This window comes from Talpa europaea, assembly GCF_964194135.1.
Source record: "Talpa europaea genome assembly, chromosome: 3".
NCBI lineage: Eukaryota > Metazoa > Chordata > Mammalia > Eulipotyphla > Talpidae > Talpa > Talpa europaea.
In genome coordinates this window covers 58,590,363-58,608,183 of record NC_140069.1, presented here as the reverse complement: position 1 = coordinate 58,608,183, position 17,821 = coordinate 58,590,363, and the positions used below count along the sequence as shown (strand labels likewise).

Here is a 17,821-nt window from a genome sequence, read left to right as displayed (position 1 = left end):
CACTTAAGCATAAAACAGTATCTAACTCTATGTCATTTACAAGAAATATAAAACATAGGATTACTTTAAGTGAAAAGCTGAAAGTAATATGGAAAAAGACATACTGTGGCTCTTAGCCCAAACTTTCCTTAAAGGGAAAACTGTGCTAAAAATACACTTGTAATGCCAGATACTTAAAGTATCTGTTGTATTACTAGTACTGGATTAGAGACTTAGAACCACAAGCTGCCCAAGTTTATATTTCTTTGATGTTTTACTGTATGTCTAGTTTATGACTTTAGGTTGTCAACACAGTTTCATAGCAATCAGAACCATGGGTGGTATTTATAAGGTGATAATTTATCTTACAGATGTATTTACAATATTTCTCTCTGTCAAAACAAGCTTAATTCATTTAATTGTTCAATTAGATAAACTAGAATTAATATGTAATTGCTTAAGAGATCACAAAGTGTTAAGAGGGAAGCATTAAAAGCTTTTTTGGAGTGAGAATGAATATTCTTTTTTTAGTTCTCGTGTTAGAAATGATTTAAAGGATCTTTTTTGACTTAACATGATTTCACATTTAACTGGCGCTGTTGCAGTACTACATTCCACATAAATCCAGCTCATGTATAAAGGAAAAAAATCCAGTTTAATCTTTAGCTGTGATGAAGAATGATTGAGCCTTGTCACCAGAAGTGTTTTTTATTCATTTAATAAATATGATAACCTGAATAAATGGGTAGAAGGATTTTGAATCAGAGAGATAGTGAAAAACAATGTGTGCACTAGAAGTAGAAAAGTAGATTTGGTTTTGAGTTTGCAAATACATGTAAACTAAACATGAACTTGTGAATATCTGTAGAGACAAAGAACCCTTTCAATGAAGACATTCTTGAGCAATCCATCCCTAAGCCTTCACACATAGTTAATTCTATACACTATATTCTATAGCCTATACAGTGTATAATCTAAACACTATATAGTCTATATGCTATATAGTCTAGAAATACACTATATAGTCCATATACTATAAACTATGGCAAAGTGTCACACCAGCTTCAAAGCTAATAACATACAAATCCATGATTCAGTAAAATTATAAGACACACTTTACAGGTGAATAGAGAGAATCTGAGAGTTGACCCTATGAATTTCTGATTCCTACACAGTGTTTTACTCACACAGGTTGAGGACTGTGGAAAACGCTATTGTAAGTAAGAACCTATTGTAAGTAAGAACAATCCTGCATAAAATTTACTGTCAGTAAAGGCTCCTAATTTTGTATTAATTTCCTGAAATGTCAGCAGTGAATACTGATAAAGATACAATCCAGATACACAAATTGATCTTTACTAAAAGCAGACCATTAATTCTTTTCCCTCTCAATATAGTACATATCATCTATGTTTAGGAAATTAATTTGAATTATCCATGCATAATCCAATATCAAAATCATTGGCCACAAGTGAATTCTTGGTATTCACATTTAGGTTCAGCTACTTGTTGGCTGTTAGGGACCATTAGAATAATCCATATTTGTTAAGGAAATTATTTTCCTCTCTAAATGATCAGCTAAAGGTTAGGCTTTCACTAGTCAAATAAATTATTTATGTAATATCAATTAGCCTCCTTCTGCCTTTTCCTTACATCACAAGGGGTTGGCTCACCCAGTACATGAGTAGATCAGAGGTGGAGGAGAGATCAGCATGGGTATAATGTTTACTTGTGCAGCTGTGCTAATATGTGCCTGGATTTGTTTTAATCCAGGATGGTAAGACAGCAGGCATGGAAACGATTCTCATGAAAGAACAAGTTTATACTCAAGAACCCCAGGAACTGGAGAGGCAACATGCCTCCAGGGGCCAAATGGGGAAGAACTTGGGGTGGCCAGGAGGTAGAGAAGTGGGAGAAGCAGAGCATGACCTGGAGTCTTTGTTGGGTTTTCTTGAGAAGATAGGGCAGGTATGCTGATTAAGTTTAGGACTAGAAAGTTCAAACAATTTCAGTTGGCTCTGGCCTGTAGTGATGTATCTAATTTATAGTATCTAGTCCTAATGGTGATTTAAAGCAAGGGGACTTTTGGCCTGGTGTGCAAAAGTTTGATAATGGAGATGTTTAAGGCTGTGGGCTCTGGACTGGCTGATTTGTCATCAAAGGTGCACTCACGGAGGGTGTCATTTGGTTACTCTAGGAATTAGCTATTCCTGGCATGGGTAATCTTTATAGGTTAAGACCTCAAATGCTGAAACATCAAGAATATTAAAAATAATAAAATGTAATCAATAGAACAGTCCTGCCTTTAAGTGTATGGGTCAGTATTTATCTGAATCTTAAAATAATAAGTATAGATATGAGAAAGTTAATCATTAACATCAGAAGCCCACAATATTTCCCTTGGCAATATGTTTACAGCTTAATTTCCCAAAAAAACTCTCCCAAAAGTGAATAGAAAACAAGGCAAAAAACACAAGTGACTATTCATGTGTATTATCTTTTTAAAAAGAGAGGAGGAATATAAAGCACTCACATAACTGTGAACATTTTTCATAATAACTAGGCACAGGAGTTTTTCTCAGATTTGGAAGTTTCTTTACTGACAACCAAGGGAATCACAAAGATTATTTTGGTGTTCTTGGAATGTACTCTTGGTCTTGGCACTGCCATTTAAAAACGCTGTCTGGAGTACTTTAAAGAACGTATACCTTCTGCACTTAGTGTATTAATCGAAGGATATTTAAGGCCCTGGGCTCCTAACAAGTGACATAGATGGACAATTATATTGACCTGGGGTAACAAAAGGAAAGCAATGAAATATTTAAGCTTCTGCCTTGAACATCTGTGATCTATACTTTCCTCATCCTCAATATGAAAAGGTTGGGTCAGATGATCTCAATGGTCTCATGCAACCATCACTCACACAGACACACAGTCATCATTATGTTCCTTGGGATGTTGCCTACTTAAAATAAAATGGTTAAGGGCCTCCCTAGTGGCACAAGGGGTTAAGCACCACACTATGAAGCAATCTGCAGCCTCTGTAAGCACAAGTTCGATCCCCTGCTGGTCAGGGAGCAACCCACATGGTGAAGCAGACCTCTCCTGTCTCACCCACTGCTCCCCTCAGCAGTTTATTTCAGTCAGTCTGCCTGTTCTGCTCCCCACTCTGTCTCTGGTGAATCCTCTCACCCTTCGCATCTCTGGCCTGTACCCCAGTTCTTGTATGCATAAATAAATAAATCTTTAAAAAATAAAATGGTTAAATTGAAATATATACATTTTAATGGGGAGCGAATTAAGTTGATCTAGGATACTGAGTCCTATATGACTCATTCTACTTGACTCACTATCCAGACCCTCTATTTTATAGGTGTAACCTATCTTTATGTTTAATATATCTTTATTTATAGGATTTATTAGGAACTAGTAGTATAATTGGACAAGCAGGTGATTAAATTAATTTGTGCAGGTAGCTTGCGACCTCATGCTTTATTTAAAAATAATGTCCCCACCAGTGATTTTCATTTAGATGATACAAACTTGCACACACCACAGGTCAAGGAAGGTATGCAAAATACCTTTTTTAAAGCAATAAGAATTTCCCACAAGTCCTGAAAGTAAGCTATTCTTACCTTAGAGGTATCATCGCCTTCATCTTCATGCACTGAACTCGATGGTGAAGGAGTTGCGGACTTGCTTCCCGGTGGAGATGGAGAGTTGTGGGGAACACTGCTTCCTCCCATATTCAGCCCAAGCTGAGCGCTTAGCTGTGACTGGTTGATGGTGGTCAGCTGGCCGTGCGGCATCATTCCTGGCTGCTGCCTGATGTCGGGGGGCTGACCCCTTGGTCTCATGGCTGCCATCTGAGGATGGGAGCTATACTGAGCTCCTTCAGGGCTTCGTATATCTTGCATCTACAACCAAATATGAAAAGGAGTAATTTTTAACAAATATGTTTCCAGAATTTAAAAAAATAGACTTTAAATATTCTGTAGGCTGCCCTGCTGAACAGCAGGCATTTTAATCTTTCACCATGTGTCTCAGAGTGTAACAATCTTAAAAGTATATATTCCCAAAAGGTGGTGTTATCAAAAGAATATAATTCGAGCATTCACTCAACTCATGTTTCATTATTCAAGATCTGATTTATTATATTTACAGTTTTCTGTACTAATGAAATGCAAATATATATCATTAAAATATTTAATATGGTGTATGTTTAAAAATATTGATGCTTTAGTAAAGTGTCAAAATCATATAATTATTAGTGATTATAATATTCACAGCAATTTATGAAATTCTATTTATTTTATTCTGATCATTTAAGAAAGGTTTTTGGTAATTAAAGTTTTGTGGCTCTATGTTTAATTCTATATGTGTTAGTATTGGCCAAAATAATCTAGTCGTTTCCAGACTCAGAACACTTACAGGCTGGTATTAACCAATTGATTAATTGATGATTGAAATAATTTGATGGCATAATCAGATTTGAAAGTAAAGCTCTAAAGTTGCAAGGTCACCATATTAATCCATTATGCGATCTGGGTCACTGCTTTTTAGCCTTAATGAGACTTACTTGTGTAATTCAAGCAATGAATTTTGTCTCTGCAAGGATTAAAATTAAAAGCATTGGAGGATGACGCTCTTAACGTATCTAGAGGTCAAATGTGCTGTATAAGAGGAGCATGGTATATTTCATTTAACATTTCTGTGGCATTTTCAAACTTAAAATAGTGGAGACTATTTTGTGGTGTTATAGAAGCAACTCAGTTTTTTATTCTGAGGGAACTTGGGCAGTTTGTGCAGGTAGAAGGTTTATAAATCAAGAGAGGAAAAAAAGAAAAGAAGAAAAAGGAGAGAAAAAGGGAGGGGGTATATAGTTAAAATTACATTTTGAAACTGAAAAATAAAATTAATAATGTTACCTTTCTCTATTTCACTTAGAAAATATCCTACATGGTTTTAGACTGTCTACTAATTATCTACCTGTAAATGTTATCATGAAATGGAAATACTTTAAAGGTCATTAAAATTCTAGCCACAGGCACTTTTAAAATTTTAATAATGAAATCATTTTTTACCAGTGCTCTCTAATCATTTTGCCAATCTAGTCAGATCCACCTGAAACTGAAGTTGTGGCTGAAGAGGTATCTGTGTTCTCTATTAGGATTACTGTCTCCACCATGATATCTCTTATTAGTCAATATCACTTTCCAATTCTTGCTACCACTTCATACTTAGTACTGGCTTTTCATAGTGAAGACATAGGCTGGCTACATGGTTTTGTACTTGGGGCATTCCTGGTCTGAACCAACATTTCCCCCATAATTTAAACTGTATTGCTTTACTTTTTCAAGGATAGCTTATAGTTCTCCATTGTATGAAGTCCCTCATTAATGCAGTTATACTATTCAATGATAGAAGATAAAACTTAAGGGCAGGCCCTGGTACACCTTGATAAATGTCTTTTGAATAAATACATAAATACATTTAAATGAATGAATAAAACCTAGATAGGGTAAATATTTTTCCCAAATCAGAGCTGTAGTAAAGTCGTCAGCTCTCCGTTACACACTTTGATACTTCCTACTATACTTGCATATCCCATAGAGAGTTACAGTGAAAGTGAATCAAACATGACTTGTCAAATGTTGTCTAATCAAATAAATTACTATTTCTACCTAGTCCATTCATGTGGCTTCCACCCACTTTACTAAAAAGTTTTTGTTCCATCTTAGTTGTTCACATAACTTCTGTAATCTGATTTTCCTTGTGAAATAATGCTAGCTTTCAAGAAGATCCTTAATGCTGTGCTGCCATTAGAGGGTATCATAAAAACCAGGATCAATTTTGGAGAATACACAGAAGAGGGAGTATATTCTCATTTCTGTCCTACTCTCTAATGCCCTTAATTGCTTTTTCGTAGACCCTGAGCCCGTAGAGTACCTCTCTCATTGTGGACACAGAGTAATGGATGCCCATAATGGCCACTGTCCTACACAAGGAAAACCCTTCTAACCTTGCATCAAATAAAGCACTCGTGTTGAAACAGATGTTTGTTAAAGACTCATATTTATAGCCCTGAATATAAAAATGTTTATTAGCAAGTCATACTTTAACTAAGTTATCGTTCCAAAAGTATATCTCCTTCACTTAAATTCCAAGTTACAAACTGTTTGTAACCTATTGTTTCAAGTCTACTTCTCATTCTTAGATAAAATATTGTGGTATTAGCATGATATTGCAGAGAATGAATTTTAAATTGATTCACAGGATTTCCAGATATACAACTTAAAACAAGGGTTTTTAAAAACTTAAAGAAATCTCACTTAACAGCACCTATCATTTCCATCATTTTGTGATCTTTCTGATTGTTTTCTTATTCTAATGTTAGTGTTGTGGGTAGATCTCTGAATACAAAAATTTGTGTTCTCACCTTGGTACTATTAGTATAAGGACGTGGGCATGGTAAAGAATCAATTTTGGGTAGGGCAATGAAGGACTAACGAGGGTACTCTTTTCAACAGACTCATCTCTAGTTCAAAATATAATGTCATCAACGGTGTTAGGCCAGGCAACTGAATTAAAGAATAATTTTCCTGTGTGGAGGGTGACAAGTGAAATTAGGGAGCTACTCATCTCTAGTTCTCAGATGCACTTAAATATAATCATATCTTAACACCCATGGTGACATTTCTGAATTGGGAGAAATATTTCCTTTACTCTGGCTTTCATAGATGTCAGTAAAGTACTAATCACTGCCTACTGTATAATATGGATATGTTAAACTGGATGGAATCTCACTACTGAAAAGTAATACTGAATAATGACTGTAAAATAAGTAGCTCATAAAAGTAAACAAGTATATAGACTGCTGGTTTCCTTCTAGAAAGATTCTGACTGACTACTGGTCTTAATGTGAAATACAAAATTACAACTTGCAAAGTATTATTTTCTGTTTACCTTGTAATTTATTGTGGATAATTAATTTAATTCCTGCTTAATAAGAGCCACTATTCAATCTGATTTTTGTTGACTTCTTGATTTCTCTTCTTCCCAAAATTCCTACCCCTAAACACTTCTAAACTAACGTTGTTTCTAAGCGACATTTTTCCCATCTGGCTAGGATTCATCATGGGTTTGTTAATGGGAATGTTCCAAATTAAAATGTCCAGTTCTTTTTCTGATGTAGAAATAAAATTTGCTTATTTTTACATATTTATGTTCTTTCTATAATTCCATGATATCATTGCCATTATCTCATATCCACTAAATTTATTTTAAAGTCAAATTTGAAAATCAGTTTGTCTTTTATCCATTTAAAGTTGATTTACTGGTACAGTCACTATGGAAAGCTGTATGGAAGTTGCTCAAAATATGAATAATGGATCTACCATATGACCCAGTGATTCCATTCCTAAGATTCTATCCAAAGGATCCTAGGAATTCGAAACACTAATTTGAAAGGAAACCTGTAACCCATGATTATCACAGACTATTTACAAGAGTCAAGATATGGAAACAAGCCAAATGTCCCCAAACAGATAAGATCAAGAAGATGTGGTGTATATACAGGATGGAATACTACTCAGCAATCAAAAAAAAATAAACTCATGCCGTTTGCAGCAACATGGAGGGAACTGGAAGGGGTTATTCTAAGCAAAACAAGTCACAAGGAAAAAGATAAATATCACTTACATGTGGAATATAAAGAAATCAAACAAAGGGTTGGGAAAAGACAAAACTTGCAAGCTGACCATAGATCTGAGGCATACGGCAGAGTAGGAGGAGAGAAAGGGGTCAAAACAGAGGAGGAAAGAACACAAGGGACTGTGGTGATGGATCATAGATGCTATGGTGGTGGGAGAACTATGGGACTACACCCAAGGGGAGAAATCAAATACTGCACAAAAATTAACAACAGTGTAAGAAATAAATTTATAAATAAAACGGTTGGTCTATCAAATTCAATATTCTTCTTATTTTGTACTGACAATGCATTCTGTCTGTATTTCTTTATGGGACACTAATTTTACACTTCTTAGTTTGATATATATGTACTCTCTACACAGTAATCTTGACTAGTTGATTACCAATGAGGTCTTCAATACTTCTTGAGTTCTTTTAGTGAAAAGGTATTCAAAAAGCATTTGCTGAGTCAATATATAAATTAAGCAGTGAAAAATTCATTTCCATAAGTGTAAACTAACTTTAGCTGGTTTGATGATTTTTATTTTTGTCTGTGAGTTTCAACTAGCATTAGTCAGAAGATGAAAAGACAATTTGAATAATATCTGTTTCCCTTGTGGCAGAAACCTCAAACTGTACCCTCTGACACTCATTAGTCATTAAGGTCATAGCACTTTTGTCCTGAGAAACAGGCCTTCAGTATTTGGCTGTCTGGTCCAGAAGCTAGCTAACAGAGAGCAATTCCTATTCTCCTTTGCAGCTCTCTTTAACCATGTGACCAAATTTCCATGACTTAATTGTAAGTGAAAGTGTGGTATGGTACTCCGGAGAATCTCCTTAAATGGAAGGGCTCACCTTCCTTTGTTCTTTTCTATTGGCAAAAATGTAGATGATTAGAACTGGGGTGGGAGGTGGATGTCTTAGAATATTGGAGGTACAAGAAAGAAGGAGCTTGAGTGTTTGATTATCATGGAGCTACCATGATGAAGCTACCATGGAGCTTTTCATGTGAAAAGGATGTAAATGTCTATCTATTTTAGAGTCACTGACATTTTGCATTTTCTGTTATAAGCAGCTGAACTTCATCTTAACTGATACACCCAAATAGGCCGTGAACTCAATGAAGCAACACAGAATCTACTTTGTTCACTACTGCAGCCCTGGAATCTAGTACAGATCTGGGCACAGAGTAGGTGCTCAATACGTACCTCTTGAATTACATTGAGTAGGTGTTTCAGACAGTAGAGTTAGGATTGACAGAGCTGACTTCATATAAAAAGTATTGCAAATCCTTGGTCTTTTGGAAACTACATTTGCTAATTTCTCAGACCCAAATGTAGCTCAAAGGTATTTTCTAATGTGCATATTTTCATTTCGTTTGTTTCAAGTCCAGGGATCTTCATTTTTTTTTTCTTGACTAAATGGTCCTATATGTCATCATCATTTTAATTTTGAGCAGGTCTTAATAATTTTCTCCCCATTGGGGAAACTCAATTCATTGAAAATGGGTCCTACATTTCACTTTTTTTTTTAAACCAAACCTGTTTCCTTAAATTTTATAGATTGCTACTGAAGGTTAATATTATTCAGTAATTAACAGAAGCTAAAAAATGTCAATTAAAATAATGGAAGAGGATTATGGTCATGAAGGGAAGATTTCAGTTGAGTTCCTTCAAAATCTTTTTCCAATTAATGGAAAACAGCAGCTCAGTCAAAATCAATTAGGAAGCCAAAGCAGGTATCCTGTATTTTCCCTCATGAGCTGCCTTGTAATCTATGGCTTCATAATAATAGCACATTCTTTTTTTCCCTTGCCCAATTACCTACAGAGTAAGAGCTCAGGGTTGAGGATATCACTTAAGTGGGAAACGTCAGGGATACTACTTGATAAGTATTTCAGCCTGTGCTGTACTTTCCTTGGATTTTCTTTGAAAAGAAAAGGTGAAAAAGACAGGTTGCTTATCTCAGGTTATTATATTTTAAAACACAATGATCAATTTGATGTGATGGTAGTACCAAAAAGAAACCCTTAGCACATTAGCTCTGTCACGATTAAATGAGGTTAAAATCGCACAGTTGAATGGCACCATAGCTGCGTTTCGGTTTTTAAAACTGTGTGTGTTTCACAATTCTTCCAGAATCTGTTTTCTTCTTTCAAATATCAGCATCCTTCCCAGTCCAACATATGAGACTTGAAAGCTATCATCTCTGCCTCTAGCAGACAATCCATATCAAAACAGTTGTACACATAAAACCCTAACAACGTCTTGGCTCTCTCTGCTCTGATCCAGCTGTTTGAGTGAATAGCAGTTGGTGAACAGAGCCTGGAACATGGGGAGCCCTGAGGCCTTATTTGCTAATGTGGCTCACCAGCTGCTGTTTTCTGTGGTCTTTGCAGGCGAGGCCTGGAAGTGTGCCAGTTGCAGCAGGAACAAGAGAACGAGAGGAATCTCTGAAGCCCCCCCATTTACCCCTGTCTGTCAGCTTTTGACACCCTTAGCTGTTGAGTGCTTTCCCCAGGGCGATGAGGAGACCCTGCTGGCTTAGCCATGACAAGTGCTTACTCTCAGTCCCTTTTATGCACACTATCTAACACATACCATCTTGAACATCTAAAGAAAAACTTCTGAGCCTTGCTCTTGGTAGCCCATTCAGCCTTGCATGATTAAGCAGGCCAGGAAGGCTAAGCAGTTCCATTTTTCTTAGGCATAATGCACTCAGAGTCTAGGAGAAAATGTTAATGTTGATGTAATTTAAGTCCCCAATATGATTACATATTTTTGCCAAGGATTCAATTAATATGTAAATATAAACACCAGAGCAAATTCATGGGTAAATTTAATAATCAAATTTTATTTATTATTTTCCTAAATGCATTTCCAAGAGAGCTAAATTATTTGCTGTTCAAACAAATTAAAGAAATCATTTTTACATGATCTCCTTGTGTGATCTATTTATTATTTAAAAATGTGTCCTTTCAATAAACTTTCACATTTTTTTACCATTAAAATTTTGGACATTGAAGACTGATAGTGTCAAAAATGGGGAAGTCTGGAAAACACATATGCAAAGCACTTGCTCTAGTTTTGAAGATGAAGAAAAAATGAAGCTCAAAAGAAAGGCTTTGATTTTTAGGAAAAAGTATTTTAATCCTCAGTATTTGGTTATAGTTCAAACTCTGAAGTTCCAAAAGCAAAATTGTTTTTGAATTTAACATTTGGAATCTACTTTTCTTCCAAAAGGCAGTATAAACAAATATGGTTCAGATTTCTTTACAATACACTAAAATGGAATACAGTATGTTCTCACTTAACATCGTTGATAGGTTCTTGGAAATGGTGATTTTAAGCAAAACGACATGTAAGGAATTCAGTCTTACCAGAGGCTAATTGATATAAACAACAGTTAAGTTCTGATGGCATATTTATGATCATAAAAATCATCATATTTCTAAATAAAGACCCAAGGCGCTTCTAATGTAAATAATTTTCATTCATTCAATTGTTTTCCATCCTGCTTTTTCCAGTTCAGGGTCACTGGTGGCCAGAGTCTATCCTGGCAACTCAGGGCACAAGGGGGCAGCTCAGGGCACAAAGGGGGGACTGGACACCCCTCCAATGTACAACACACTAACACTCACATCTACACACACTCTAATAGAGACAACTGAGAATCACCATTGGGATGTGGGAAGAAAACAGAGTCCCTGGAGAAAAGCTATGCAGATATGGGGAGAAGATGTAAATTCCACACAGACTGCGGCTTTGGTGGGGAATCAATTTTTTTTTCTCATGAACTTTATAATGAAAATGATGTTGAATGAAATTTGAAGATCTGCTGTATTTGTGATTTACTTAGGGCAGTCATTGCAAAGTGAATTATCACAAGATAATAAAAACTTTGGAGCACAATTCATTATCTTTTGCCAAAGGGACAGTCATCCTGTAGACCCACCATCCTTGAGGAAGATGAAGATGACCTCAGAAACTAACACTCTTGCCCAAGTGAGTTCCAAGGCCCGACCATCCCCCTCCCTCACTGTGTTTTTTTCCCCATGAACGAGACCTTATCACTCAAAGAATATGATATGTTAGAAGAAAACATCAATGAAAGTTTTAAATGTCAGAAAAGGGAGAAAGTTTTAAATGTCATGGTTAGATATTTATATTGTCTAGAGATCATTTTACCAATATTAAATTAAATTAAATTAATTTTTGTACTATTCCAGGGATGAACCAAAGATCAGACACCGAAGAGCAGAAAGTCACAGAAGGAGGGAGGGTTCCCAACCTCTCAGTGTCCTTTAGGTCCTCATCCTCCTTGACAGAACTCACCATCTATTTCTGTCACCTCCCCAAGACTAGTTGCTCTAATGTTTGCATTTGGATTCAATTCTAAAAATGACCAAGAAATCGATTTTACACCATTTTGTTAAATTTCTTTTTCTTTCTTTTTCTAGATGGGAGGTAGTTTGCTGAAGTGGAAGGGTTCCTGCTTGGTGACATCACCAGATTGGCTTGATTTCTAATGAATTGCTTACTTTTGACTTACTTGACCCTCATTTTCCAGCTCTGTAAAATATGCATAACAATATTTCAACAGCAAAGATTTATTGATTGCCAACTATGTGTTAGTTATTACTCTAAATAGCAGTTACCAACAGCGATGGAGCATGGAGCATGGTGAAATTCCTATCCTTATGTAGCTCCATTTCCAGTGGGGAAAACAGACAGTATGATAAATATTAGAAGTAGAATGATTATGATGTTTTAAGGACACAAATTTGAGAGAAATATACTGAACTTAAATGCTTGCTTTAAATTGCTATCATGGGAATCAACTATGTTGTCAAATGTAGACATACTTTTGTGGTTGTTCAAATACATTAGTTTTTGAGATACAAATGTTTGTCTTCTTCTTTTTTTCAATCACCTTGAGTCTCTTTTCCTGACTAGTTCTAGTACACGGTGAGCCACTGACATACTTACGAACAAACGTCTGTAGCCATAAGCTTGCAACTGTAGAGATGTGATAGACTGGGCAGCTTATGTCACAGAGCATGGGGTTTCACTGTGAGAAAGTAAATAGCCCAGATAAAGCTTGAACTTATAACCCAGAATTTAATAGCTCCCTGATCAAGGGTAATAGGTTAAATGGTAGATACAAAGTTCAAAAAAATTTAATGCATAAAAAGGTATTCTCATTTCATAGCAAACCCTTTGCTCCCATAAACTATGTGCATATAATCTCCCCTATGGGTCATGATGATGGCCAGGAGGTTACGGAGTATAGTAAAGCCTTTTATCAGCGCAGTTGGAAAGATGGTTTTTATTCAAATTGCGGCACCCCATTTCTGATGCTTCATGCCAACACTATCTGTCACCTGCTGTTATTGGTAAACATCAACATCAATATTACCAAGCTTGACACCGTGTTTAAGTGTGCCCTTTAAAGGCCTCCTTTGTCCAGCGCAAGTAAAGGAAACATGCGAATGCACAACAGGCAAGCTACAGTCTTAATTGACAAGAAGCATCTCTCATGATTCCAATTAATGGCAGAACATAAAGTCTCATGGATTGAAAGCCCCAACTTATTTTAAAGGGCTTGGGAGACCATCTGGTCTACCCTCTTGTTCTGAAAATGTATGAATTAGCAATTCTTACAAAATTGTAAACCTCTAATAATAGGAGTCTCTATGCCTGCCCTCAGTCTACCTGTGATTAGAGTCAATGCAGCTCTTTATTTGTAGAGATCATGCATCTGCACTATAAAGTATAGGCGCTGCATTGTTTGTAGGGCTAAACTCTTATATTAAAGTGTATTTTAAACATGTTAATATATGTTCACATTTCCACTGCTTTGATGTATCCAGAGAAGAGACTGGATAGTGTACCTTATTTTCAGAATACTTTCAAAGGCTTGTGTGTATTGGAACCAAAGGAATTAATTGGAAGAATAGGTGATAAGAAAATTGGGAAATGCTTTGAGACAGTCCCTTTGGGGGTCACAGTTTATCTACTAGAGCTAGATCTGTATATTTATAGCATCACAAGTCAGTTGAAATGGTTCTTTATACTATATTTAAACCTGAAAATTTAACTGGCTTTCATACTTCCATTGGAATGTTAATGGGATGCGAGTACAAATGGAGATGTCAAGTGGAATATTGACTTCTTAACATCAGTTCAGAAAGTGATATTTGAGTTCATTTTTAGAGGCTCTTAAATCATTAGATACACATGACATTCACTTAAAAGTACATCTCAAGGAGCAAAATTAAAGCTCATATTATGCTTGGGCCAGATAGCTTCCCTATGCAGAATATTTGTATGCTCCTAACTTATTCAGAACAAGAAGAGAAGTACAATTTTAAATTAGCACTTTATTATGGAAATAACCCAATAATCCTTTTAATAATAGATTATAAAACATTAAAATAGCATGAAACCAAGATAGGAAAAGGCTGGAAATCTCTGCTATTGAGTACAGTGTTAATAACTTGGTAAAAATCAGTCTAGGAAAATTACAACGTCTTTCAGTGCCTTTAAACTGTCTGACTCTGTAAGTGACCTTAAGCTACTTTAAAACAATTAAAATATTCAAATATTTGTCTGCCCAAATTTTATGGCATGTTAGATAATGGAATGAAAGTAGTTATATATAGTCTATATTTCTGGATATACCTAATTTAGTTAATATTAACATTACTCACTCATTTATGCCTTTATACACTTTGAGTCATATAAGGTCAAGGTCTCAAAACTAATCATAAAAACTACTGACTGCTATTCATACTAATATAATAACCCTTTCTTTAAAACAACTGCCAATAAATTTCATTATAAAAAGTTATTAAAAGGGTTAAAAACCTATTAAATGTCAAAGAATTTGCCTGACTCAAACTTCTAATAAAGAAAGAGAATAGGCTTTCTTTCTGAATTATTTAAATCTTTACTGACTGTGCATTGAGCCATGAAATTAGAAAAGTGTTATTAGAAGTGTTCTCTGGTTTTTATAAAAGTTAGAGCCCGGAATGTATCAAGCCATAGTCTTTAACTAGACTAGTTAAAGCAGTAGGTTTTTAATCCCAAATACATGGCTTTTACTGATATAAAAGTCATAATTAAACTCTATCCTGTAACTTGGTGATAATAAAATCATTATTACAGAAGAGTACACGTTCATTTAGATGCTACATGCTCCAATTTTAATTTGGTTAAATAACTTCAAGTTTTTTATATTTTAATGTCCACTAACATAAAACCACTTAACCAATGATTAGATTTTAATAGTGACTAATTTTAAAACACTGATGTAAAGAATTTGAGTTATCTGTCATTTATAGGCTTCACTCTCCCAAATATATGTTGAAATTACATAATTGTTGTCTAACAAGTTAAAAATCATAATTCTGCTCAGTTATAACCCTATATAGTAATGATGATGGCATGAAATACATTTGGGTAACACTGATAAAAACAGCATTCATACCTTTCAAAGTTTTAATTGGTTTATCCAGAAACTACACTTAACACAACTGATTTGAACTGTTTTATACCCGACAAGCAGGTAACTACATACAGATCTATCTCCTTAATGGCTCAGTGAGAGCCTTTGGTAATCATGGTCTTACATTCTCTCTTTTTTTAAAATTTTATTTTTATATTCCCCATACAATTGCACCCCCCTTATTAAATTCTGATTAATATTAACTAATGCTTACTGGTCTTACCTTACATACCAAACACCATGCTAAGATGTTTACAGGCTGTGAGTGAGTTATTCAGATTTACTGGGTTTCTTTCATGCATACAGTAGGTATATGCATTATTATTAAACTTTTTAGTTATTTTCTCTTAGAAAAACAAAAGGAAGTTTATATGTACTCCTCTATTTAACCCTTACAATGAAAGTTGAGACTGTTACACTCATGAAGGACCAAAGGCCCAGAGAGTAGATTCTTCAGTTATTCAGTAAGTGAAACAGTTAAAATTTGTTGCAGGCTGTCAGGCTGCAAAGACTACATTGTAGCTTTGCTTCCTCTGTTATTGAGCCCATGTATGATCTGATGTCTTTAGATGTTCTCTTAACAAAGGATGATTGGAGAAGCTTGCTGGGAAAGATGGAGCTATAACCCAGAATAACTGAATTTAATGCACTGATTCCTTGGGTGGGAAATTTAATTAGAAATGTTTTACTAAACATTTACTCTGTACCTGCTAGCATGAGAGATCTTAGGGGAAGTAAAGACACAGAGACTGTCCAGTGGAGTGAGACATTCTATAGTACAAGAAAGGGGAGACTGGTTGATACAACCAAAAATACCCTATTCTAGAATTACAGAAGAAGGGATGTGACTTGAGTGAGGTTTGAATGGGGAAGAGATGGGCATGAAGTGTGCAAATAATACTGCAACAAGGAGTCTATCTGCATTACACTATAGTTGCCAGGAATATCACTGAGAATTACAAATGCTTCTCAACCTAGGAAAAGATTTGAAATGGAATTATGTAGGGTTTAACTCTAGAGCCTTATTATTGATATTGGCTACCCTATCTGATGGACAATCACTGTAACTGCTGTATTTTCATAAAAGTAATTATTTATTTAAGATAATGTATGATTAAAAAATAAAATAATTATATAACTTTTCCATTAAAGTAAAGGATGATTCTAAACCTTAAAAATACAAAACACATTCATATCATATTTTAAGGAAAATGTGACCAAGAGCAATCTGAGAGTTTGATTTCTGTTTGGAAATGAGTAATCTGATGGTCAAATATTTTAACTCTTAAGTTTAGAGAGTTAGTCTATAGTTTCAAAACAACATGTTGGAATATTTTCTGAAATATTAAATTGTTCTAAATGAAGCCAACAAAACACACTAACATGTAATGCTACATTAGCAAAAAGACCATTTCATCAGTCCCCAAATATGGGTCTAATGTTTTAAAAATAATTTGGGATTTTTCATTGAGTGCATAAAAACATTTATGAGCACACCAACAGCAGTCATTCTAATCTGGATCTTTTACAACATTCATTTCATTTACTAAAAACATTGCCACATAAGTTATGCTTTCATGGAACAACTGACTCAAACATTTTGATTAAAACCTTTCTTTATATGGCCCCAATTGTCAATCAGTGTCATTCACTTATTAGTAAAATATGGTATCCAGAAGGAAAGAAAAAAAACAAAACAAAAACAAAAGCACTCTGTAGGAGGAGGTGGCGAATGCAATGTGGATATAGGTTGGACTCATGGATTAATTATGTGAAAGCTTCATTACTCAATGAGACAAAACAGAAGTGTACAAAGAGCAAAGAACAGATTCCTGTGGGGAGTGAGCAGGCTGTCTCTCACTTGCTTAAAAGTAGTTTCTGTTCCCTCTAACAGTAAAAGAATAAATGGGTTCATAAGAGCTGGTATCAGGAACCTTTAACAAGAAAGAAGAGTTTCCCACACATTACCCTTGAATTTTGATGAAGATAGCTTTTCCTACCTGTTTCATCATTATATGCCATCTCTCCCACCTGTTCACCTGAAAAAGTGGTGGATGGCTGGGACATTGGGAGCTGTTGACTTTGAAGTAAAGAGGATCCTTTTGAGACTATTGTGAGAGCATTTAAAGTGGTGTAGAAAGGAGCCCTCCACAGGAGAGTGATGAATACACATTTAGATTGTAATGACGCTGATGTGATCACTGCACTGACAGGGTGTCTATCTCAGGATCAGATTCAATTAAATTAAGCAGTGGATCTGAAAATTCATGCCCATAACCTAGGTAACATAAATTCAGTAAAATGTCTAAAAAATCTCAGGAAATGCTTTAAAATATTACCTTTAATTTAATTTAGTGTCTGGCATTTTTTATGTTTTGTTGTTGAACATTGTTCTAGAACGCCTTTGCTGAGTTTTCTGCCCCGTTAGCACCTTAGTCTTAAAGGAATATAATAGAGTCTTACATTCATGGATCTTGAAGGATGTTAAGAGTAGGAATTTTCCTGTCAATAATTATTTTGCAGTTTCTTGGCTATGGAATGTGGACTAATTAAGTGCTGATCCTTGGACATGCTCTTTCCAGTGAACAGATTTCTTATTTTTTTTAAGATTTATTTTATTTATTCATGCATAAAAGAACTG

General features: G+C 35.1%; 1 protein-coding gene across 1 annotated transcript in view; it reads right to left on the bottom strand.

Moving 5' to 3' along the window:
• TOX (thymocyte selection associated high mobility group box) overlaps positions 1–17,821 on the bottom strand; it is a gene marked incomplete at both ends in the record, with an annotated part of 305,768 nt that overhangs the window by 41,176 nt on the left and 246,771 nt on the right. The window contains one exon of the mRNA XM_084230243.1: positions 3,615–3,896. Coding sequence (XP_084086369.1) covers positions 3,615–3,896 — 282 coding nt within the window. The remainder of the gene's footprint in view (positions 1–3,614; positions 3,897–17,821) is intronic.